The 24826-nt window shown below is 49.1% G+C and overlaps 1 protein-coding gene across 1 annotated transcript in view; it reads left to right on the top strand.

Annotated features, from left to right (window-relative positions):
• LOC135260451 (partitioning defective 3 homolog) overlaps window positions 1-24826 on the top strand; it is a 253512-nt gene that overhangs the window by 118689 nt on the left and 109997 nt on the right. Inside the window, 7 exon segments of the mRNA XM_064345669.1 lie at window positions 4970-5061; window positions 5941-6024; window positions 10457-10582; window positions 12917-13317; window positions 19570-19709; window positions 19880-20008; window positions 22567-22602. Of these exon segments, the coding sequence (XP_064201739.1) occupies window positions 4970-5061; window positions 5941-6024; window positions 10457-10582; window positions 12917-13317; window positions 19570-19709; window positions 19880-20008; window positions 22567-22602 (1008 nt within the window).

The raw sequence follows: 24826 nt of genomic DNA, 5'->3' as shown, positions 1-24826 counted from the left end.
ATCCGCTCTCCTCTCTGTTGGGTGTTTATTCGGCAGCCAATCAGCAGGGGGAGGCACTGCCGATCACATGTGATCATGTGATGTGCTTTTTTTGATCACATGGAAGTTGCATGGTCAGGCTTCTGATTGGCTGTCATATCAACACCTAATAGGTTGGAGTGATGTTTTTCCCAGAAGCCTGTGGGAGTGCAGGATCGCCATGGCATCAGGTGTGTTTACATAAAAACGCAGAAAAAAATAAAGCCAAAATGAGTGATTGTTACTACGCTCAAAAAACAGCAGATAATTACCATTGTGGTTTACTGCCCCCCCCCCCCACTCTCACATAATGCACCGCTTTAGATTATATTAGAGGTAATACCCTTAGATTGGACAGGAGATGCATTATCCATGCTTTAAGGAAGCGCGCTGTGACTGTAGCATCCTTTTGTAAACGCTCCACTTCCTGTTTCGTAAAAAAAGCTCCACTTCCTGTTCCTGGCGGTTTAGCCTTTACGCACACCTGGCAATGATGCTGGAAAACGGGGCGCACTGAGAGGTTGGGGTCGCGCGCTCGCTGACCCGTGTTGGACGCGGCGTGTGGAATGTCGCTGTGGAAGGTCAAAGGTCAGAGCTGGGAGCGGCGCGGGAGTGTGTGTGATAAATCAGAGTGCCCGGGCACCACAGGCCCAGGCTGTTTACACTAAATAGGGTGAACATGACTAAATGCCCCGGGGTCGACCTCTGACCCCTGCCCGACTCGCAGAGGTGTTTGGGACTGGAGTAAGTAAGACCCCCCCCCCCCCGCCCTCTCTCTGTACCCTGCCACCCCTGGAGGAGAGAAGGGCTCATTACAGAGCTTTAATCAAGTGCCCTTGGGGGAGAGAGTATGGACCTTGGGGGCGGGAGGGGGGGGCGGGGGGGCGTTGGGTGGAGGAGGTGTTTAGGGGATAGCAATTACCGACCCATTTGGTGCCCTGTATGATGGCCTAGAACCGGACAGGACTGATATAATATTACCTTTGCATAGATATGGGCTCAATGGATCTTTCAATTAAAATCATTTACAGTGATACTGTATGAGGGCATGTGGCACCCAGAGTCCATATTTCTAATATGATCTCAGCCAGAGGTCTGCAGTCTTACCCCAGAATAACTGGTGTGAGTGTAAGCTGTTATTGTCCTGCACTAAATCACCTGATTCAGTAATCAAGGTCTCGATTGAAGACCATTCTTTTGGTTAATTTGTTTATTGAAGTGTTGTAGCACTGGGCTGGGACACAAACTTGCAGCTTAATAGCAAACATTCTCTAAAATTGATTACTGTTTAAAACCTTACATTTTGTGGCTCAGTTTAACCAACAAAAGAAGCCAAAGGAATCTGTTCAATCAAAACATTTTTATTAATCATAAACAAGTGGATCTGCGAATTAAATTGACCAAATATTTATGTCGGGCTCATGAACGTGTTAGCACTGCTTATGAAGGGGTTATGTAGCTGTGCTCTTAAAAGGGCCTTTCATAGAAACTGCCACCGAGTCCTTTCATATGATCGCTGTATTGGTAAGTACAGCGATCGCTGTATTGCTAAGTACAGTGAACGCTGTATTGGTAAGTACAGCGATCGCTGTATTGGTAAGTACAGTGAACGCTGTACATGACCCAGCAGACAGGTTTGAGATTTCCCTTCCTCCTCCTGCGGCTCGAGCTCTTCGCGCGGGGCAGGGGGCGGTGTTTGTTTCCTCTTTCCCGTTTCACAGATCATGTAAATGCACCCGGACTTAAACAACTTGCGGTTAACTTAATTTACTATAATTCATACCCTTTAAAACCTCGGGCTCCGCAGAAGAGCACTCTGCTCAGCTGACGGGGGCAGTGGGACTGTGAGGTGCTTTGTGCTTCAGGTCTCCTTATTGACCTTGTAATTGGTTTAAGGCTTCGTAATTATCTGACCTAATTTAATCAAAGCGCAATCTGGCCATTCGGCGGGCTTGCAAAATGGCGCCCTGGCTGATGCATGCGCTCGCCCTCGCTCTGAGGCTGTGGATGACGCCAGGTCAGCCGCTCAGCGCAGAATCTCTCAGAGCGGAACAAAAGAAAACTGCTTCTGCCGCTGACTTTATTTTCTGACTAATATTAAGTACCTGCTTGGCTCTGATTTGATTTCGGTAATCTCTGCCATACCTGATGCATTATTAACTTTCTCTTTAAGATGAGACCGTCTCAGGGGCCGTTTGTGTTTGCTTATTAAAACCGGCTGGTGCATGCGATACTTCTCGTTAGCTGTAGTCACAGAAAGTGTACCCCTGAACCGGAAGAGGCTGAAGAGATTACTAACGTGCAGTGCACTGGTGTCATCTCATTTGAAACTGTATCGAAGTTTGAGGGCAAAGCAATTGAGTTAGGGTTCAGGTAGAAAGGTGGACAATAGAGAATCACAAACTCCTGATGGTCAGAAGATCTCAAATCAAGGTTGAGGTCAAGGGCAAATTTATTGTCATTTACAATCCAAGAAAGCAAAGTTAGATTTTTGCTAATTTAAATCAATAAATCAGTAAATACATAAGATTACTCTTTTTGACAGAAATATGCTTTGTTGTCTACATAGTTTGATAAGAGACATGCAAACATGCAGACCTGTCAGTGACTGTGACTCTGTCACCTTCAGCTCCTTTTGCTGGGGGTCGCTTTAGTGGGGGTTTTGGGCACATATTCCTCTGAAGCTGAACAGATAGGTGTTTGACAGGCAGACGGCGCTGCAGTGCTTTTCTGAAGGCTTGTCAGGGTCTGTAATGATTAATGTGAATTGCAGCCATATCCTGGGGATGGGGGCATACCTTTCCACAGTGAACAGTGCCCATCTGCATTTTGGCCTATTTTAGGTGTTCCCATGTTCGTTTTCTTTGCCGATCACGTCTGAAACACTGAAGCCACCCCCATGCTGGCTACGTCATTTAGAACCTGCTGGACTCGGCCCCAACCAAAACCTCCGCTGAGAGAGAGGGAGAGTGAAAGAGAGGGGAAAAATAGGGAGAGTGCAAGAGTAATGGAAGAGGGAGAGAGAAAAAGAGAGTGCGGGAGTAAAAAAGAGAGAGAGAGAAAGTAAGAGGACGAGCGATGACAGGGAGAGTGATGAAAGTGGGAGAGAGAGTCAACGGGAGGGTGAGAGAGAGAGAGAGGGAGAGAGTGAAAGGGAGGGAGAGAGAGAGAGTGAGAGGGAGAGAGAGAGGAAGAGAGACTCAGAGGGAGGGAGAGAGAGGGAGAGAGTGAAAGAGAGGGAGAGAGAGACTCAGAGGGAGGGAGGGAGAGAGAGAGAGTGAAAGAGGGAGAGAGAGACTCAGAGGGAGGGAGAGAGAGGGAGAGAGTGAAAGAGAAAGAGAGGGAGAGAGAGAGAGAGGGAGAGGGAGAGAGAGACTCAGAGGGAGGGTGAGGCAGCTGTTGCCGCAGTTCCCAGCTCCTTGGTTACGTGCTGTGTGATTAAGCATGCAGTTGTGTCTCCGGTAGAAAGCGACGTGATTGGCTGTGCCTCAGAATCAAGGTGAGGGGGAGTCTTTGTACTGGCAGTGAAATATTAATGCCCCACCCCCCTCGGGCGCAGGTGTGTTAGAATGGGGGGTCCGTGTCCGTGGAGACGCTCGCCTCCATGCGCTACTGGGGTGAGACCAGGCGGGCGCATGCTGATATCGCCATGGTAACGGGTTCCGCTGTGATAGGTGATGCTGGAGTCGCTGGATTGGTGGCTGTCGGAGCAGAAGTGCGTTTAACCACGTCCTGTCCGTTCGGCTTTGCTCTGCCGCACACAGTGGTGCCTTGGGCCAATGTTTTTCATTTCGCCCATGCAGGAGAAACAGTGAGCATTGGCCCTTCTGTTAACTGTGCTTTAATGCACAGTTTTCGGGCACTGTTCTGGTGTGTGGGCGGGGCCTCTGGTCAGGCATCCAATCGGACTGTGAGGGCGCTGTTCTGGTGTGTGGGCGGGGCCTCTGGTCAGGCATCCAATCGGACTGTGAGGGCGCTGTTCTGGTGTGTGGGCGGGCCCTCTGGTCAGGCATCCAATTGGCGTGCTGGCCGTGGTGGGTCGATGCAAAATTAGCCGTAGCTTCAGTAAGGGGATGGTGGCTGGGATGACCGTGACCCCCCAGCACCCCCCGCTGGTGAGTGGGCTGCCTGCAGTCCACTGGCTGACGCTGCTCAGGATGTGTCCTCCTCCTCCTCAGGTTTGTGTGGCTCAGCTTGGGGTCTGTGACGCTGAATAGCCTGGGGGTACATTCTGGCTTTCAGGCGTCTTGTATGTGGTTTAAATAAAAGGCGATAAATGGCTGCTTTTTGGTAATGGAACATGAAGACCAGTAGAGAGTGAAACTCTCATTCATACCTCATTAATCCCTTCCAGTGGGCCTGGAAACAGAGCACTTACCCTGGGTAATAGCTATAAAACGTTCTTTAAGTGCTGGATAGAGAGGTTTGCTGACGTTTTTCAGTAATTTATAGCTAATGTTTTAATGTCCGCTTATTTTTTAATCTTGAAATAAATATTTCGATGTAATTATGTTCTAACTCTGTGTAAGTACTTCAGAGTGATCTCAGGGGAAAGTGTTGGGTTGAGCTGAAGCACTTCTTTCCCTCCATCTCCCTCCGTCTCTCCCTCCATCTCCCTCTGTCTCTCCCTCCGTTTCCCTCCATCTCTCCCTCTGTCTCTCCCTCCATCTCCCTCCATCTCTCCCTCCATCTCCCTCTGTCTCTCCCTCCGTTTCTCTCCATCTCTCCCTCTGTCTCTCCCTCCATCTCCCACCATCTCTCCCTCCATCTCCCTCCATCTCCCACCGTCTCTCCCTCCATCTCCCTCCATCTCTCAGTTACTAGGAGGAAAATGGGACTGTTGAGGGGTCACAGTGGAATGCTGGGAAAAACAAGATGTCGATGTCCCTGACCCATTTGACCTGAAGACGTTTGTCCTAATTCCATGTGTGATGTTTGTGTTTGTTTTTAGGAGGACGAAGGGAGGGAGGAGGAGAACGGGCGGATCGAGCCGGTCGGGCGTGACGACTCCTGCCAGGACTCCGCCCCCATCCGCTCGCTGGAGTGAGTCTCCAAAACGTCGAAATAGCTCAGCTCAGTCCAGCTCAGCCCAGATCAGATCAGCTCAGCTCAGCTCAGCTCAGCCCAGTTCAGCTCAGCCCAGCTCAGCTCAGCTCAGCTCAGCTCAGCCCAGCTCAGCCCAGCTCAGCTCAGCCGCTCAGCTCAGCTCAGCCCAGCTCAGAGCCCAGCCTCAGCCCAGCCCAAGCAGCCAGGCCCAGCCAGCCCAGCCCAGCCCAGCCAGCCCAGCTCCAGCTCAGCTCAGCTCAGCTCAGCTCAGCTCAGCTCACCTCAGTAACTGTCTCTGTCTGAAAAAAGGCCTGAAAAGGCAGAATCATGGCCGTGTGCTTCTCATCCACATTGTGATCCTGCTCATGTGGTTGATGGCTTACTGCTTGGATCAGTTTCATTTCTTTGACTGTGGTGTTGTTTTTTTTGGCGTATTCTGCACATACTGTACAGCATCTTGTCCCCCATTGTTCAGGCTTTGGGGGCCAGCTGCTTCTGTCCTGAGGGCCAAACTCAGATTTGTATTGCGGTCTGGACTCTGTAATTGATTAATCACATGCAGTGTTTTTTCTATGAGGAGTCATAGCCCAGCGAAAGTGGTTGATAAAGTAAAAACAGCCACACCCTGTCGCTGGGGTCCCTGTTCAGTTTTGTACTTCCTGTTCTTTTAAAATCAGCTGTTCGTTATCGATACCGTTTCTAAACCAGGACGCTAGTAGCTTTCCCCCTGATTTCAACCCTGCTCGTAGGCACTTATTTTCATTTTTACATTTTTCGCTTGTTGTGTTTTTATTTGTCTTATTATTTTCTGTGTTCATGTTTTTGTTCCCCTGCATGTTTGGCTGCATCTCCCCGCTGTGCACTGTTGTTTCACAGTGACATTGTGCGGCTGGTCGAGGTGTCCAATCGTGGCGGCCCCCTGGGAATCCATGTAGTGCCTTTCAGTGCGCGAGACAGAAGGTAAAGCTCCGCCCCCTGGCTCCACCTCCTTTGGGCTGTGGGCTTGTTAGCACTAGCTCTGCGTTAGTGTTACCCCTGCATTAGTGTTAGCTGTGCATTAGCATTAGCTCTGCGTCAGCACTGGCTTTGCATTAGCACTGGCTCTACGATAACATTAGCTCTGCATTAGCATTAGATCTGCATCAGCATTGGCTTTGCATTAGCACTGGCTCTACGATAACATTAGCTCTGCATTAGCATTAGCTCTGCATCAGCATTGGCTTTGCATTAGCGCTAGGTCTGCAATAGCATTAGATCTGCATTAGCACTAGCTCTGTGTAAGCATTAGCTCTGCATTTATGCTAACTCTGCATTTGCACTAGCTCTGCAGTAGCACTAGCTCTATATTAGTGCTAGCTCTGTGTTAGCATTAGCTTTGCATTAGCACTAGCTCTGCATTAGCGCTAGCTCTACATTACTGCTAGCTCTGCATTAGCATTAGCTTTGTGTTAGCACTAGCTTTGCATTAGCACTAGCTCTGCATTAGCGCTAGCTCTGCATTAGCACTAGCTCTATATTAGTGCTAGCTCTGCATTAGCATTAGCTTTGTGTTAGCACTAGCTTTGCATTAGCGCTAGCTCTACATTAGTGCTAACTCTGCATTAGCATTAGCTTTGTGTTAGCACTAGCTTTGCATTAGCACTGGCTCTGCATTAGTGCTAGCTCTGCTGTGGCACTAGCTCTGCATTAGCGCTAGCTCTACATTAGCGCTAGCTCTGCATTAGCTTTATCTCTGGGAGTTGTCCTTCCTTGGGTTCTGAAGACTGGAATTTTACACTGTGTGTGTGTGTGCGCACAATTCTCAGCCTAACAAAGTGTCGGCCTAACAAGGTCTCAGCTTAATGAGGTCTCAGTTTAAGAGGTCTCGGCCTAACGAGGTCTCAGCTTAACAAGGTCTCAGCTTAACCAGGTCTCAGTTTAACAAGGTCTCAGCCTAAAGAGGTCTCGGCCTAACGAGGTCTCAGCTTAACAAGGTCTCAGTTTAACAAGGTCTCAGCCTAACGAGGTCTCGGCCTAACGAGGTCTCAGCTTAACAAGGTCTCAGCTTAACAAGGTCTCAGCCTAAAGAGGTCTCGGCCTAACGAGGTCTCAGCTTAACAAGGTCTCAGCCTAACGAGGTCTCAGCCTAACGAGGTCTCAGCTTAACAAGGTCTCAGCTTAACAAGGTCTCAGCCTAACGAGGTCTCAGCCTAACGAGGTCTCAGTTTAACAAGGTCTCAGCTTAACAAGGTCTCGGCCTAACGAGGTCTCAGCTTAACAAGGTCTCAGCCTAACGAGGTCTCGGCCTAACGAGGTCTCAGCTTAACAAGGTCTCAGCTTAACAAGGTCTCAGCCTAACGAGGTCTCAGCCTAACGAGGTCTCAGTTTAACAAGGTCTCAGCTTAACAAGGTCTCAGCCTAACGAGGTCTCAGCCTAACGAGGTCTCAGTTTAACAAGGTCTCAGCTTAACAAGGTCTCAGCCTAACGAGGTCTCAGCCTAACGAGGTCTCAGTTTAACAAGGTCTCAGCTTAACAAGGTCTCAGCCTAACCAGGTCTCGGCCTAAGGAGGTCCATTATCATCATTATGACATGCTGGAGATGGGAACAGATGGCCTCCTTTTAGCAGCTAGCTACCCATTCTGCCACCTGTAGATACTGCACACACACACACACACACACACACACACACACACACGTGCACTCACACACACGCACACACACACACACACACACACGTGCACTCACACACACACACACACACACACTCACATACACACACCACGCTCACGCACTCACATGCACTCACACATGCACTAACACACACACACACACACACACACCACACTGACGCACACATGCACACACGCACACACGCACACACACACACACACACACACACACCACACTCACGCACACACACACACACACGCACTCACATACACACACCACGCTCACGCACTCACACACATGCACTCACACACACCACACTCACGCACACGCACTCACACACGCACTAACACACACACACACACACACACACCACACTCACGCACTCACACACACCACACTCACGCACACACATGCACTCACACACGCGCACTCACACACGCACACCACACTCACGCACACACATGCACTCACACACACACCACGCTCACGCACTCACACACACACACACAAACACACCCCACACTCATGCGCTCACACACATGCACTCACACACACACACCACGCTCACGCACACACATGCACTCACACACACACCGTTTTTTGATTTGTCTGTACAGAAGGAAAAAATTCTAGGGAATATTTCATAGTAATCAAAGCAATGGAAAACAAAGTTTTTTTTTCTACAAGGCCTTTGATCCCACATTAAATCGAGCACTCATCTTCTGCTTTGTGTCCCTGTTTACTGAAACCATGGGCACCGTAACCATAGCTACCCTTTCCCTCTCATCTTGCGTTCTGGCGCTCACCGTGGGTTAGCGCCTGTGAAAGTTCCTGTGATCCAGCTCACCACTGAGGGAGTGCTAATTGCTTTTGTGCTTGTTCGTGTCAACTTAGCGGCATGTTGTTTATTCATAGTGTGGCTGCAGAGTGTAAATGCTCATGTGACCTGTCAGTGGAGCAGCCACTCTGATAGATTAGAACAGGTCGGCAGGTAGACTCTGTCTGCTTAATGGCGGCTGAGTGTCTGTGAATCGTTGGACATGTCTGCAGGTTAGCTTGTCTCATTGTACAATCCTGAAGAACTAGTTTGAGGAAAAGAACAGATTTGATGGGGAAAACACTATATTTCCTTTCTTATCCCGTGAGTATGAGGAATTTTAAGGAATTGTCCAACTTTTTGGGAAATTTGCTTTTTGGCCATCTAACACATTGTTAGTCGATAAAATTGATACCAATTAAATCCCTGTGCATCCAGTACCGAAATATTACACAATATCTATGGGCTGCATGCTAACTGTGCCAGCTTTATGAATGGCTGCAGATGGAAGAATCATTAGCTGTGCTAAATAGGAACGCTAGCATTGCTTCCATCTGCGTCCACTCACAGAGGTAAGCACAGTTAGCATGCAGCCCGTAGATACTGTGTAACGTTTCTATACTGGATGCACAGGGATGAAACTGGTATCAATCTTATCGGCAAATTATGGGTAAGTTGGCCAAAAAGCAAAAAGTTCCCAAAAAGTTGGACTGTCCCTTTAAGAATGCCTTGTTTATTGTGCGGACATCCTGTGAAAGGCAGGTCTTCAGACAGTTTGGCCTCAGAGAGGCATTCCACCCTAATTTAATAAAGGATTTAATAACCTTTCCAAAAAATATCCTTTCCAAAGAAGTTTTTTGTTTATGTGGCTGTTTTGTTTAGTGTGGCACTGTAAGTGTACTTAGTGCCTCAGTAGCTCGGGAGACCTACTCTGTGCTTCTCCACTCAGCTCAACAGAAACACTCTGAGACAGAGCGGCTCACATTCCATTATTTGGACATGTATTTCTTTGTATAGTTATATTAACATTATTTAAGCAGTATGAAGGTGAACAGTTTGCACTTTTGAGAATACTCGATGCATGAGTCCCCTTTTTTAATTTACATTTAAAAGTTAACAATGCAGATATATGTTTGCATTACAGTAAATTGGATGCTCTAAGGTTGTGTGGCAGTTGAAATCCAGGGGCATTGCAATGTGGGGAACAGGGAAGAAACACACCTGTGTGTGTTTTTTGTGCTGTACCTCTGTTCTCTTCATCTGTTGCCATGGCATTCTTGGTTGCCCTGGCGATGGCATGCGAGGACGTGGACCGCATCTGAGAGTGCTGGGGGAGAGGGTCGTAGCGCTTGGCTGTAATGATGGCGTTGCTGTAACCAGCGTAGTGATGCATGATGGGAGCTGCATTGAGAGTGGGGTGTAGTGATGGCGGGGCTGTAGCTAGCGGAGTGGAGCATGATGGGAGCTGTAGTGATGGCGGGACTGTAGCTAGCAGAGTGGAGGATGTTGGGAGCGGTAATGATGGCGGAGCTGTAGTCTGTGTTGTGGTGCATGATGGGAGCTGTAGTGAAGGTGGAGCTGTAATGATGGCATTGCTGTAGCCAGCAGAGTGGAGGATAATGGGAGCTGTAATGATGGCGTTCCTGTAACCAGCGGAGTGGTGCATGATGGGAGCTGTAATGATGGCATTGCTGTAGCCAGCGGAGTGTAGGATGATGGGAGCCGTAATGATGGCGTTCCTGTAACCAGTGGAGTGGTGCATGATGGGAGCTGTAGTGTTGTCGGGGCTGTAGTGATGGCAGGGCTGTAACCAACGCAGTGGAGCATGATGGGAGCTGTAGTGATGATGAGGCTGTCGTGATGGCGGGGCTGTAACCAGTCGGAGTGGTGCATGATGGGAGCTCTCGGGTGTTGAACGTTGCAGGACGCTGGGCCTGCTGGTGAAACGGCTGGAGAGGGGGGGCAAGGCCGAGCAGGAGGGCCTGTTCCAGGAGAACGACTGCATCGTCCGGATCAACAACGGGGACCTGCGCAACATCCGATTCGAACAGTAAGCCCCCCTCCTCTGCCCAAATCCACCCCCCCAATCTGCCCATGTCCCTGCCTCTTCTGCCCAAATCCCCCCCCCATCTGCCCAAATCCACCCCCCCAATCTGCCCAAGTCCCTGCCTCTTCTGCCCAAATCCCCCCCCCCATCTGCCCAAATCCACCCCCCCTCCTCTGCTCAAATCCCCCCCCCCTGCTTTTTCTGCTCTGGTGCCCTAGACTTCCTGTCCCCCTTATCAAGCACACACACACACACACACACACACACTCTGAAAGATGCTACATTTTAAAGGATAACGGAAGCTTTGGATATATTAGTATTTTAATGATTTACATTAAAGCACTGCACGGTTAACAAGCATAGTTATGTAATCATACTTCTTTAATTGATTTTTAGAACTAATCCAGGCTTCCCAATCTAGGCATTATAACGTGAACATCCAAATGGCAGCCATATCTACGGCATTAAAATCAGCGACAGTTTGGGCCACAGTTTGGGCCACAGTTTGGACCACTTTAAGAGTGGGTTCAGCGATGCTCTCTCATAAAAACATGATCATACTGCTTTTCAGAGTCTCTCTTTTGTCCAGTCATGGTGACTGGGTCATTCGAGGGCAAGCTATCTATATGCTAAGCACTTCAACTCCCACTGAAGTCAGGTCTGAGCAAAGCACTTCCATGCATTTTCCAACTTGAGGGGAAATTTAAAAGTGGGAGCAATTTCTTTTTTTTCTTTTTCAACTTTTATTACTGTATCTGAAAAGTTGCCAGCCTCAAAAATTAAGTGCGGTCTTTCATGAGTCAGCTGGTTGGTCAGGTGCATGAATGCACACGCGCACACACACGTATACATGCAAGCATGCACACACACACACACACTCACATGCACACATTGCACACACACACTGTGACCACCTCCTTTTAAACATTCTTTCGGGTGCTCCTCTCCTTCATACGAGGGTTCTCCTAACGCTTAACCCACATCTCCTAGAAAAATACTGTCTCTCTTATTCTCCCCACTACTTCATTATCCTGTTTCACCTTATTCTCCCCACTACTTCATTATCCTGTTCCACCTTATTCTCCCCACTACTTCATTATCCTGTTCCACCTTATTCTCCCCACTACTTCATTATCCTGTTCCACCTTATTCTCCCCCCTACTTCATTATCCTGTTCCACCTTATTCTCCCCCCTACTTCATTATCCTGTTCCACCTTATTCTCCCCACTACTTCATTATCCTGTTTCACCTTATTCTCCCCACTACTTCATTATCCTGTTCCACCTTATTCTCCCCACTACTTCATTATCCTGTTCCACCTTATTCTCCCCTCTACTTCATTATCCTGTTTCACCTTATTCTCCCCACTACTTCATTATCCTGTTCCACCTTATTCTCCCCACTACTTCATTATCCTGTTCCACCTTATTCTCCCCCCTACTTCATTATCCTGTTCCACCTTATTCTCCCCACTACTTCATTATCCTGTTCCACCTTATTCTCCCCGCTACTTCATTATCCTGTTTCACCTTATTCTCCCCACTACTTCATTATCCTGTTCCACCTTATTCTCCCCCTACTTCATTATCCTGTTTCACCCTATTCTCCCCACTACTTCATTATCCTGTTCCACCTTATTCTCCCTGCTACTTCATTATCCTGTTCCACCTTATTCTCCCCGCTACTTCATTATCCTGTTCCACCTTATTCTCCCTGCTACTTCATTATCCTGTTCCACCTTATTCTCCCTGCTACTTCATTATCCTGTTCCACCTTATTCTCCCCGCTACTTCATTATCCTGTTTCATTGTCAGGCCCTAATAGCCTATTACAATGCTGGCCAAACGCATGTAGCAGTTTTACAACCGCAAATTTACGACCACAGTGCAATTAACCGCCAGCTGAATTTACTGACCTATTAATTAGGCCGCACAATGCCGGGCCACTCGGTGGACTGGCACTTACGTCAGCGCAGCAACAATTCTGTATAAATGCGCTGTCTCCTGCTCCATAAAGGCATGATTAAATTATTCCTCTCTATTTAATGATTGATTGGTTGATTGACTAATTGATTAATTAGTTGATTGCTTTTTTGATTGCTTGGTTGGTTCATTTATTAGTTTCTTGGTTGGTTGGCTGACTGGTTGATTGATTGATTGGTATGTTGGTTGGTTGATTGGCTGGTTGATTGGTTAATTGGATTGATTGATTGATTGATTGATTGGCTGGTTGGTTGATTGATTGATTGACTAATTGATTGATTGGTTTTTTGGTTAAATGATTGATTGGTTTGTTGGTTGATTGATTGATTGATGGATCGGTCTCTCCCGCTGCAGAGCGCAGCAGATGTTCCGGCAGGCCATGCGGTCCCCGGCCATCCTGTTCCACGTGGTGCCGGCGGGGAGGAAGGCTCAGTACGAGCAGCTATCCCAGAGCGAGCAGAACCACGCCTACGGGCCGGGCCGGTTCAGTCCGGACTCCCAGCCCGGGGACCGGAACAGCCTGGTTGGGGGCCTGGACCACACCCCCCAGAGGATGTCCCGGTCTGGGCCTGGGCCCCACCCGCCCTCCCCCGCGGAGCAGGGCGACGCCTACACCTCTCTACCTCACACCGGCGGCTCCGCCAGCAAGCCTCCCTCAGGCCACGCCTCCTCCCCGCTCCGAGCTGTAAGCTCCACCCCTCCCACGGCCTACTCCAAGAAGGTGGGCAGGAGGCTCAACATCCAGCTCAAGAAAGGTACGAGTGCCAAGCGAAACAGACAGAGTTAGAGACTACTGGCAGACCCGGAGAGAGAGAGCAGTCTTCTCCCTGCCCTGTCAGACCCGGAGAGAGAGAGCAGTCTTCTCCCTGTCCTGTCAGACCCAGAGAGAGAGAGCAGTCTTCTCCCTGTCCTGTCAGACCCAGAGAGAGAGAGCAGTCTTCTCCCTGTCCTGTCAGACCCAGAGAGAGCAGTCTTCTTCCTGTCCTGTCTGACTCAGAGAGAGAGAGAGCAGTCTTCTCCCTGTCCTGTCTGACCCAGAGAGAGCAGTCTTCTTCCTGTCCTGTCAGACCCAGAGAGAGCAGTCTTCTCTCTGTCCTGTCTGACTCAGAGAGAGAGAGAGCAGTCTTCTCCCTGTCCTGACAGACCTGGAGAGAGAGCAGTCTTCTCCCTGTCCTGTCTGACCCAGAGAGAGCAGTCTTCTTCCTGTCCTGTCAGACCCAGAGAGAGCAGTCTTCTCCCTGTCCTGTCAGACCCAGAGAGAGCAGTCTTCTCCCTGTCCTGTCTGACCCAGAGAGAGCAGTCTTCTTCCTGTCCTGTCAGACCCAGAGAGAGCAGTCTTCTCTCTGCCCTGTCAGACCCAGAGAGAGAGAGCAGTCTTCTTCCTGTCCTGTCTGACCCAGAGAGAGCAGTCTTCTCTCTGCCCTGTCAGACCCAGAGAGAGAGAGCAGTCTTCTTCCTGTCCTGTCAGACCCAGAGAGAGCAGTCTTCTCTCTGCCCTGTCAGACCCAGAGAGAGAGAGCAGTCTTCTCCCTGTCCTGTCTGACCCAGAGAGAGCAGTCTTCTCCCTGTCCTGTCTGACCCAGAGAGAGCAGTCTTCTTCCTGTCCTGTCAGACCCAGAGAGAGCAGTCTTCTCTCTGCTCTGTCAGACCCAGAGAGAGCAGTCTTCTCCCTGTCCTGTCAGACCCAGAGAGAGCAGTCTTCTCCCTGTCCTGTCTGACCCAGAGAGAGCAGTCTTCTCTCTGCCCTGTCAGACCCAGAGAGAGCAGTCTTCTCCCTGCCCTGTCTGACCCAGAGAGAGCAGTCTTCTCTCTGCCCTGTCAGACCCAGAGAGAGCAGTCTTCTCCCTGCCCTGTCTGACCCAGAGAGAGCAGTCTTCTCTCTGCCCTGTCTGACCCAGAGAGAGCAGTCTTCTCTCTGCCCTGTATGCGCAGACAGACATGCGCTGAAGTGAGCAGACGCTTCGGCTGCAGGGGGGTCCTGTGGTGCCGCTGCTCCACCAGCGGATGTGAGGGACCTGACCCCGGGCCACATCAGCACCAGCCCCCCCCGTGGGGAGCAGGGAAAGGCCTTCGGTGCTGCAGGCCTGAGTGCTCTCTCACAGCCAGACACTTTTCACTGCTGTGCTCTGGAGTGCGTTTAAGGCAGTACAGAGATTTCTGTGTTTATTGCTTTCATTTACTTCTTTTGTAAACAACTTAATTGTGGTTTCACCATGTCAAGCTGGAATGAAATGTCATAATGGGTGTCCAGCATCCTAATCAGGAGTGAGACGTGTGTCTGCTGCAGAATGGGTATACGGATGCAGTTTAAGGGATTTTGTTGCTTCTCAGTTTTTAGACCGAGCAATTCAGTAAGATTTTAATACTGAAGATATTTTATGTTTATAGGCACTTGTCCGTCTGCTGATGCTTTCATGGTGTTTTGTGGCAGGGGTTTGTTTTGCTGTCTGACTCTGTCTCTGTACTTTACTCTGCAGTTTACTACTGATTTCTCTCTTTACTGCTGATTTTCCATCTGGCGCAGAGGAGATGTTTATCCATCTATTAACCCATTAATAACCCATTAATAATAATCTCACCTTTTAATGCTACCATTAGTTACTCCTTTTGACCTTGATCACATTCTTTCTTATGGCTTGCTTTTGTAGAGGAAATGCTGCAGCTTTAGATTGCCACGCCTGGGATGTCGTTCTCCTCTGAAACTGTGGTGCTTGCCTTGATTTTATGCTGCTTTCATCCAAGAGCAGACATCTTTTGCCCTTGCTGCTGTTCTCAGAATATAGTTGATGTGCATAGTGTTGCTCCTCTTGGCGTTTGTGTGTATGCTGTTGGCACAGATGCTGCCTGTGCTGCCGTCTTTTATAACGCTGAAGCACGTGAAGCTGAGGTCTCTCTCTGCATTGTAATTTCCAGAGCCAGTTTCCTGTGTTCATAAACCCAGTAAAGGATGTGCTGCTCTTCCAATGCTTGTCTTCAGGGACGATAAAGAGATCAAGTGCCATATTATTTTAGTATTGAGTGTAGATGGGCACAAAGGGCTTAATGTAATAACATGAATTTAAGAACTTTTCTCTTCAGACTGGGAAGTGATTGACTGAACCATTTACTGGAAGGTTGTTCTTTCCTCCATGGGGGGTTGGGGGAGTGAAATAGAGTCATTTGCCCTGGATATCTCCACACGCTTAAAATGTGTGCTCTGTCCAGCCTGCCACCCCCCCACCCCCAGCTGGGGATCCTTAGTACTTATTTAAGATGTTACTATAAATGCACTGATGTTGAGAGAGAGAGTGTGATCGGCACAGAGCACCTCCAGCACAGTGTGACTCCACTGAGAGGGAATGTGATCTGACATAGACCTCTCAGCTGGAAGTGTTGACTCCTTACTGAAGGGTTTAGGGGGTTGGGGTGAAATAGAGTCATTAGCCTGGATATCTCCACACGCTAAAAGTGTGCTCTGTCCAGCCCGCACCCCCCACCCCCAGCTGGGGATCCTTAGTACTTATTTAAGATGTTACTATAAATGCACTGATGTTGAGAGAGAGAGTGTGATCGGCACAGAGCACCTCCAGCACAGTGTGACTCCACTGAGAGAGAGAATGTGATCTGCACAGAGCTCCTCCAGCACAGTGTGACTCCACTGAGAGAGAGAATGTGATCTGCACAGAGCTCCTCCAGCACAGTGACTCCACTGAGAGAGAGAGTGTGATCTGCACAGAGCACCTCCAGCACAGTGTGACTCCACTGAGAGAGAGTGTGATGGCTGCCATTGTACAGCTGGGATTCTCTTGACTGCCATTAACCCAGCCTGCCAGATACATTTTTGAAGCTGAGAAAGTTCATGAACATTGTTGCCTTTCAAAAGCATTGGACTATGAGAGCAGGGAATTATTTTTTGTACCAAATATCAGACAGCGTGGAAGAGCCCTGCAGCCAGAATCGCTGTACCGAAGAGCCTCCCCTGAGTCTCTCTGCTCTGTTGCCAGAGGAGTCTGCCTGCCAATGATTCTGTTCACTGTGAACTATGATTTAAATTTCAATGCAGTTCAATTCAGTCGGGATTTTTTGGCAGAACAATCACAGCAGTTTTGCCGTAATTTCTAAATGCGTGTAAAGCATGACATGTGACAGTTAGATTGTATTGTTTAACATATAGACACACCGAATAAAATGTACATGTAAGTTAAACTGATAACTAAAAACTAAAAAAGAATTTTAACTTTAATACCTTTCTCCCTCCCCTATATAGCCTTATCATAGTTGGTTTGGGGTAGGCTGAAATAAATTGGGTTTTTTGATTCCTCATTAATTAACATTGTCTGATCCATGTGACATATTATTTGGGAACTCGCTGTATGTGTACAGAGGGGAATTGCTTTTTTTGTATGAAATCAAGACAGAGTGAGCATATCATTATGAAAGGGGCGATTGCTGTTTAATAGAGTTTGCTGAACTCTATTAACGTGTCTGAGATGAGCTGGGACGCCTTTGGAGCCGCTCTCTGTTGATCATCCTGCTGTTTGCTCAGAAAAGGCAGTTTAATTTTCTCTGGCAGCTAAACTTCACCCTGAGGTTATCATTATTAAGAAAGTGTGTTTCTGTCAGATTCTCTCTCCGGTCGTTTGTAGCTCATTGTGCTCGTCTCCGCGGCGTGCCGAGCGGCTCTACGGTTTCATGCAGGCGACTTCCTGCAGCGTGACTGTGTTGCCATGGTGAGGACGTGACCCACGCTAATGAGGTCTGTGGAGTATGAGCGCTGTTTCGGGGGGTCGGGTAACGTGCGAGCAGCTGTATGAGTCCTCTGAGTGCGATCGCACGTCCCGCGTGGACACACGGGACATCAAATTTGGCGATTATACACGGGGCGTACGTGCGCCCGTCTGTAACATGAGCAGACCCCCTGTCTGTAATGCAAGCAGACCCCCCGTCTGTAACAATCTGTACCACAAGCAGACCCCCCGTCTGTACCACAAGCAGACCCCCCGTCTGTACCACAAGCAGACCCCCCGTCTGTACCACAAGCAGACCCCCCGTCTGTACCACAAGCAGACCCCCATCTGTACCGCGAGCAGACCCCCGTCTGTAATGCAAGCAGACCCCCATCTGTAACGTGAGCAGACCCCCTGTCTGTAATGCAAGCAGACCCCCCGTCTGTAACGTGAGCAGACCCCCGTCTGTACCACAAGCAGACCCCCCATCTGTACCACAAGCAGACCCCCATCTGTACCACAAGCAGACCCCCATCTGTACCACAGCAGACCCCCGTCTGTAATGCAAGCAGACCCCGTCTGTAATGCGAGCAGACCCCCCGTCTGTACCGCGAGCAGACCCCCGTCTGTAATGCGAGCAGACCCCGTCTGTAATGCGAGCAGACCCCCCGTCTGTAATGCGAGCAGACTCCCCCGTCTGTAATGCAAGCAGACCCCCGTCTGTAATGCGAGCAGACCCCCGTCTGTAACGTGAGCAGACCACCCGTCTGTAACGCGAGCAGACCCCCCGTCTGTAATGCGAGCAGACTCCCCGTCTGTAATGCAAGCAGACCCCCGTCTGTAATGCAAGCAGACCCCCGTCTGTAACGCGAGCAGACCCCGTCTGTAATGCGAGCAGACCCCCGTCTGTAACGTGAGCAGACCCCCGTCTGTAACGTGAGCAGACCCCCGTCTGTAATGCGAGCAGACCCCCATCTGTAATGCAAGCAGACTCCCCATCTGTAACGTGAGCAGACCCCCCGTCTGTAACCGTCTGTAACTTGAGCAGACCCCCCGTCTGTAACCGTCTGTAACATGAGCAGACACCTTGTCAGTAACGCGAGCAGACCCCTTGTCTGTAACGCGAGCAGACCCCTTGTCTGTAACGCGAGCAGACCCCTTGTCTGTAACGTGAGCAGACCCCCCGTCTGTAACCGTCTGTACCGTGAGCAGACCCCCCCTGTCTCCTGAGCCCTGATCGAGGTTCATTTCATTTCGGTGTTCTCTGCGGTGCTGGCTTTGCTCCTCTCTCTCACTTGCAGTGTCTGTCTGGGGCATTGCCTAAGCATCGGGCTCTTTAAAAGGTCAGCCAATTTGCTTTTTTTAAATAACCATTGCTGCTTTTCCAGATGCCATTTGATATTAATTTTCTGTTTCTCGAAAGGTCATTTCCAGAGGGAGTTTTGTTTTCATTTTTGAAATAAGCAGAGCTATGGCTTGAATATTTACCATTATTTTTTTGTCTACAATTTACAACTGTTGTCTGTACTCGAAACAGGCTTGAAATAATGGTGTTTTTATCAGTGCCAGTTTTTTTTGCGAGGCTAGGGTTATCAGGGTTGTGGGTGAGGTTATTAGGGTTTTGGGTGAGGTCTGTAGGTTTATCAGGGTTGTGGGTGAGGTCTGTAGGGTTATCAGGGTTGGGGTGAGACCTGTAGGGTTATTAGGGTTGTGGGTGAGGTCTCTAGGGTTAGGGTTATTAGGGTTGTGGGTGGGGTCTCTAGGGTTATTAGGGTTGTGGGTGAGGTCTGTAGGGTTATTAGGGTTGGGGTGAGGTCTGTAGGGTTATTAGGGTTGGGGTGAGGTTTGTAGGGTTATTAGGGTTGTGGGTGAGGTCTGTATGCTTATCAGGGTTGTGGGTGAGGTCTGTAGGGTTAGGGTTATTAGGGTTTTGGGTGAGGTCTGTAGGGTTATTAGGGTTGTGGGTGAGGTCTGTAGGGTTAGGGTTTTAGGGTTGTGGGTGAGGTCTGTAGGGTTATCAGGGTTGTGGGTGAGGTCTGTAGGGTTATCAGGGTTGTGGGTGAGGTCTGTAGGGTTATTAGGGTTGGGGTGAGGTCTGTAGGGTTAGGGTTATTAGGGTAGTGGGTGAGGTCTGTAGGGTTATTAGGGTTGTGGGTGAGGTCTGTAGGGTTATCAGGGTTGTGGGTGAGGTCTGTAGGGTATCAGGGTTGTGGGTGAGGTCTGTAGGGTATCAGGGTTGTGGGTGAGGTCTGTAGGGTTATTAGGGGTGAGATGTATTTTAAGCTCTCGCTCCCTGTCCAGGGCCGGAGGGTCTGGGCTTCAGCATCACTTCTCGGGACGTCCCGATCGGTGGCTCGGCGCCCATCTACGTGAAGAACATCCTCGCCCGCGGAGCCGCCATCCAGGACGGCCGGCTGAAGGCGGGGGACCGGCTGCTGGAGGTGAGGGGGCGGGGCAATGAAGGGGTATAGGTAAGGAGATGGGTCAATAAGGAGTTGGAGTTGCCATGAGGGTATGTTCAGGTCTTTTTGGATGCCGTGTGATAGGGTTAGGGTTAGGGCTAGCGCAGATGCCCCAGTCCTCCATGCCTGTGTGTGGCGCTGTTTCCCAGGTGAATGGAGTCGATCTGAACGGGAGGACGCAGGAGGAAGTGGTGGGTCTGCTGAGGGCCACACAGATGGGCGGGACGGTCAGCTTGCTCATCCTGCGCCAAGAGGACGCCTTCTTGCCCCGGGAAGTGGTGAGTCTCTTACCCCCGCCCGTCCGCCATTCTCTCTACCCGCCCGCCATCCACCCCCTCAGTCCCCCACCCGCCATCCGTCCTGCCCGCCGCTGGCCCACGTGCCCTGGAAGCACCCTGAAGGAGCACAGCTTCTTTTCACACCTCGCTTCACAGTACAGGTGCTTACAGACACTAGTCAGAGGAGGACTATGGGTAGGGGTAGGCAGTTTTAAATACCGTGCCTGAATTCTGAAGCATTGCTGCATATGGAAAGTTTTACTTTAGTTCTGCGCACTTCGCCTGTGAATAAAATGGGACATTATTGCTAACTGTTATTTGTGGGTTTCTTCTTGAAACAATTGCAGTTGGAACAAAAAGTGTGATGCCGCACATTGTTCACACCTGTCAAAACATCAGACTCAGGAAATTATACAGCAGGATTCAAGAAATCCAAAACGCGCTGCCTCAGTTTACTGCTGTGATTGCTGCCATTCTCCAGCACTGCGGGTGGCTTTTGCTTTCAGAGCCTCAAACGCATCACAATAAAGACAACGTCTGTACTTCTGCGGGAGAGTCTGGAAAATAGCCTGGAACTTTAGTGCCGAACGTGATTCTTGTGAAGTTGATACCAGTTGATCTGAGGGCTGTGTGCTTTGGACCATAAAAGAGGAAAGGGCTATGGTTAGGGTGTCATATCAGAGACAATCATTCTCTTCTGTCATTAACAGGCATGTTTCTATTCACCCTGTTGGACTTGGGCGTGAGCAGACCTCAGTGGTCCAGACATGCATGTTCTGAAAAATCTAATTACTTGGGCCCTGCTCAAGCAGTGACAGTCATTGAGAATAAATGAAGAGGGGGGTAGGAGAGGGTGGGGGGCAGGGGGGGGGGGCATTGTGCTGTTGCCTGGCTGTCAGATTGTCAGTGGAAGCTGGGGGGGCTGTTGCGGGTAAATCACTATTTTTCACGCTTCATCCCAGACAGGTGGTCTGAATCACAGCGTGGATGTCAGCGTGTGCCAGAGGCCAGTGGACTGTCTTTCGGTGTGTGTCTGTGTGTGTGTGTTTGTGTGTGTGTGTGCGTGTCTGTGTGTGTGTGTGTGTGTGTGTGTGTGTGTGTGTGTGTGGTGCGTGTGTGTGTGTGTGTGGTGTGTCGGTGGTGTGGTGTGTGTGTGTGTGTGGGTGTGTGTGTGTGTGCGTGTCTGTGTGTGTGTGTGTGGGGGGGGGGGGGCAGGCAGGAGGATAAATCAGGAGGGAGGGGCAGATTTACCGCTGTATAAATCCCTCAGCGCTGTTCAGGGTCAGTGTTTAGACTACTGGGAAGTTATATGAAATTTATCTGACACATATTTAGTGTCATTTTTCTTTTGTTATTCATGTTGTTTATTTTTTATTGCGTGCAGATGACATGCACACATGACGTAAGTCTGTGGGCAGTTTGGGGATTACTTCTGCTGTGTTGACAGGTCATAATGCAGCGTTACAGCTTGTTATGTAAAAGACACATTAAGGGTGAAGTATATGTGATTTATTTTGTGTGAAAATATCCTCAAATTTTTCCTCAAAACTGTGAAAAAAAAAACATTTTTGTTTGAACCCTTTTTGTGAGTGAGTTCTCATTTATGGCTTTGTTTCGAGGGGTGAGGTGATCTGGCTGTTGTCAGCATAAAGAGAGAAGAGGAGGAGGGAGTTTCTCAGTATTGTTCATTTTGTCATTTGACATTGTTGTTATTTTTCGTACTATTGTTATTAACTGTCATGACAATGCAGTCATTGTGACAAATGTACATGTTTTGTTGATATGTATACCGATAAGCATGTCATGCCAGTAAAGTGTGGGGAAATAGATCACGACTGTAACCCAGAGTGTGATCAGACAGACGTACCCAGTGTGTATCAGACAGACTGTAACCCAGCAGTGTGTATTAGACAGACTGTAACCCAGCAGTGAGTATCAGGCAGACTGTAACCCAGCAGTGTGTATCAGACAGACTGTAACCCAGCAGTGGGTAACAGGCAGACTGTAACCCAGCGGTGTGTATCAGACAGACTGTAACCCAGCAGTGGGTATCAGACCGACTGTAACCCAGCAGTGGGTATCATGCAGACTGTAACCCAGTGGTGTGTATCAGGCAGACTGTAACCCAGCGGTGTGTATCAGACAGACTGTAACCCAGCAGTGGGTATCAGGCAGACTGTAACCCAGCGGTGGGTATCAGGCAGACTGTAACCCAGCGTGCGTTCAACAATCTGAATAACCAGCCATGGGACTCCTTGCAGACGAACGCACTGTGGTTGTGTATCATGTGCTGTCAGGTTTTGTATTCATTACAGACAATTGCAAGCTATCCAGCGTGCAAGAGTGCATTTTCAGATCGTAGAATATGAACACGGGTTCAGTAGAAAAATACTATTTGTACGCATCTAGCTGAGCACATGAGTACTTCTGTGTTATCTGCGCCTGCATGGTTGTTGTGTGTTAGAGTGCATTACTGTCAGATGTTTAGTGCGTTTTTGTCGCTGCCTGTTGTTCCTATTTTCTGTTTTACTGTCGTATTTTATTTCCACTTTTTCTAGAATGCAGAGCACCAGAGGCAGAGCTCCAGAGATCTGGTAAGCCCCGCCCCCGCCCGTCCCATCCCTCCCGATACACCCAGCCCCCCCGTCCCATCCCGATACCCCCCCCCCCCCCCACCCCCCCCCCCAGCCCCTGGTGCGGAGGTAGGGATGGTGGGCAGGTGAGGGTAGGGCATGTGAACAGGTGAAATTAGGGCAGGGTGGTTTTCCTTGTTCTACAGGCAGTGCTGCCCTTTAGTAAACAGTAAAGTATTATTGTGGCGTTTAATTTGTTTCTTTTTTATTGTTTTATTCTTTGGCTGGATGCATTTCAAATGGCAGGACGTAGCAGTTCTGCTTTGCCAAAACACACAGACGATTCTTCACATAACTGATCAGAGCCTGAAGCCTTGTTACTCTGTTCAGCTTGGCCTGTTTTTAAACAGTTTAAACCAGCATAAATTACTACAGCTCATAACACAATGGAACTGTGTGTGTGTGTTTTCTGTGCGCGTGTGTGTTTGCATGTGTGCGCGCGCGCGTGTGTGTGCACGCGTGTGTGTGTTTGCGTGTGTGTCTCTGTGTGTGTGTGTCTGCATGTGTGCGCGTGTGTGTATGCGCGCGTGTGTGCGTGCGTCTGTGTGTGTGTGCATGTTAGTGTGTGTGCGCGCGTATGTGTGTGTGTGTGTGTCTGTCTGTGTGTCTATGTGTAGCAATTCAAACATTCATTCAAGGTTGAGAGGAAGTGCTAGTTTTGCATGCTGCGTGCATGCTGGGTGGTTCTTGGTTCTGTTTTGCATTCTTGGTATTGAAGCATTTTCTTAGTGTTTTGGCCCATTTGGCCTTGGCTGTTACATCTGATGTGATTGTTACTCAGTCACCAAAGCGATGTGGATCACCTTTAACGCAGGTGTGAGACACTCAATTCACTATTTAATTTCCATTTCGTTTGTGTGAATGCTTTTTAGAGAGGAGCTGTGTCAGACTGCAGCCCTGGGGGGCCGTGCTGTCGGGGGTTTTTTCCTTCGTTTTATTCATTCAATCAGAAGCCAGTTTCAGCCATGAAATCGAGATGAGTGGACTCCTTACCAATCAGTGAATAAAACTTGGCTCTTACGCTGAAACACCCTGACCCAGCCGACACAGTGAGCTCCGGGACGTGTGTGTGATCTCTGCTTCAATGCCAGCGTGTTGCCTGTCATAAATGCTTGTTCATGCTTTCCTAGCTTCCATGATGAGGGACTCCATGTCCAGCGCTTAAATGAGAGGAAGTGCTGTCATTGATTTAGCATGTAAAGGTAGTGTCTGTAGAAAAGCTCCTCCTGTGTGTCCACATGTGGACTGTGCTCATCAGGGTCGCTCAGCTAACCTGTGAATGCAGATCTCTGCCCGCTCTAGATCCACACCTCAGTATGTTAGAGGACCGTTTTTTATGTAGTGAATTCATAACTTTTAAACGTGTGATAAAAACAGACAGCTTCCCACAATTCTCCTTTGTTCACAGAAGCATAATTAAACAGGGTATCGGATTCCCATTTTATGATTGCATCTGGGTTGTCACGGATCCATTAGAAGCCACGTCTGCTCGAGCGCTGAACATCTTAATTATGCAATTAATTTAAACCCCAGTATCGTCTGACAGCTGGATCCATGGTTGCAGTGGAGAGAGCGGCAGACTCGCGTGCGATAGTGCCGTTTATAATTACTGCCGAAGAGCCTCTGGACCCCCACACCCCCCCCCCCCCCATTCAGCCAGCGATAGAGTTAGAAACATGGGGTGCAGCCACAATTACCAAACGTGTGTAATATTATATATCCGTATATAACCCCCCACCCCCAACAATAACTAAAATCAAATAAGTAAAGTAAAGATTAATCATTTGTATTAATTTGCTGACCTCACAATAATCCTTTGCATGTCACTCTTATAACTGGTGCATTTGTTATTTTTATAATGTACTTTAAATTTTGCTGGAGGTGCAGTCTTTTGTTTTCGATTTAAAAGAACTGCAATTGAATGAACTTTTCTGTGATCTTCAGAGGAGCAGATCTTCCACCTGGCGTCCTGAAACGCGAGCCTCTTTAGCTTTAGCGCCCGAACGCGGCTCCTCACAGCGGGAGAGAGAGGAGCAGGTATACCTGAGTGGAGAGGAGCAGGTATACCTGAGTGGAGAGGAGCAGGTATACCTGAGTGGAGAGGAGCAGGTATAACTGAGTGGAGAGGAGCAGGTATAACTGAGTGGAGAGGAGCAGGTATAACTGAGTGGAGAGGAGCAGGTAT

Source organism: Anguilla rostrata, chromosome 8, assembly GCF_018555375.3.
Source record: "Anguilla rostrata isolate EN2019 chromosome 8, ASM1855537v3, whole genome shotgun sequence".
Taxonomy (NCBI): Eukaryota; Metazoa; Chordata; class Actinopteri; order Anguilliformes; family Anguillidae; genus Anguilla; species Anguilla rostrata.
Note: the sequence above shows the minus strand (reverse complement) of the source record. Positions and strands in the feature narration are given on the sequence as shown.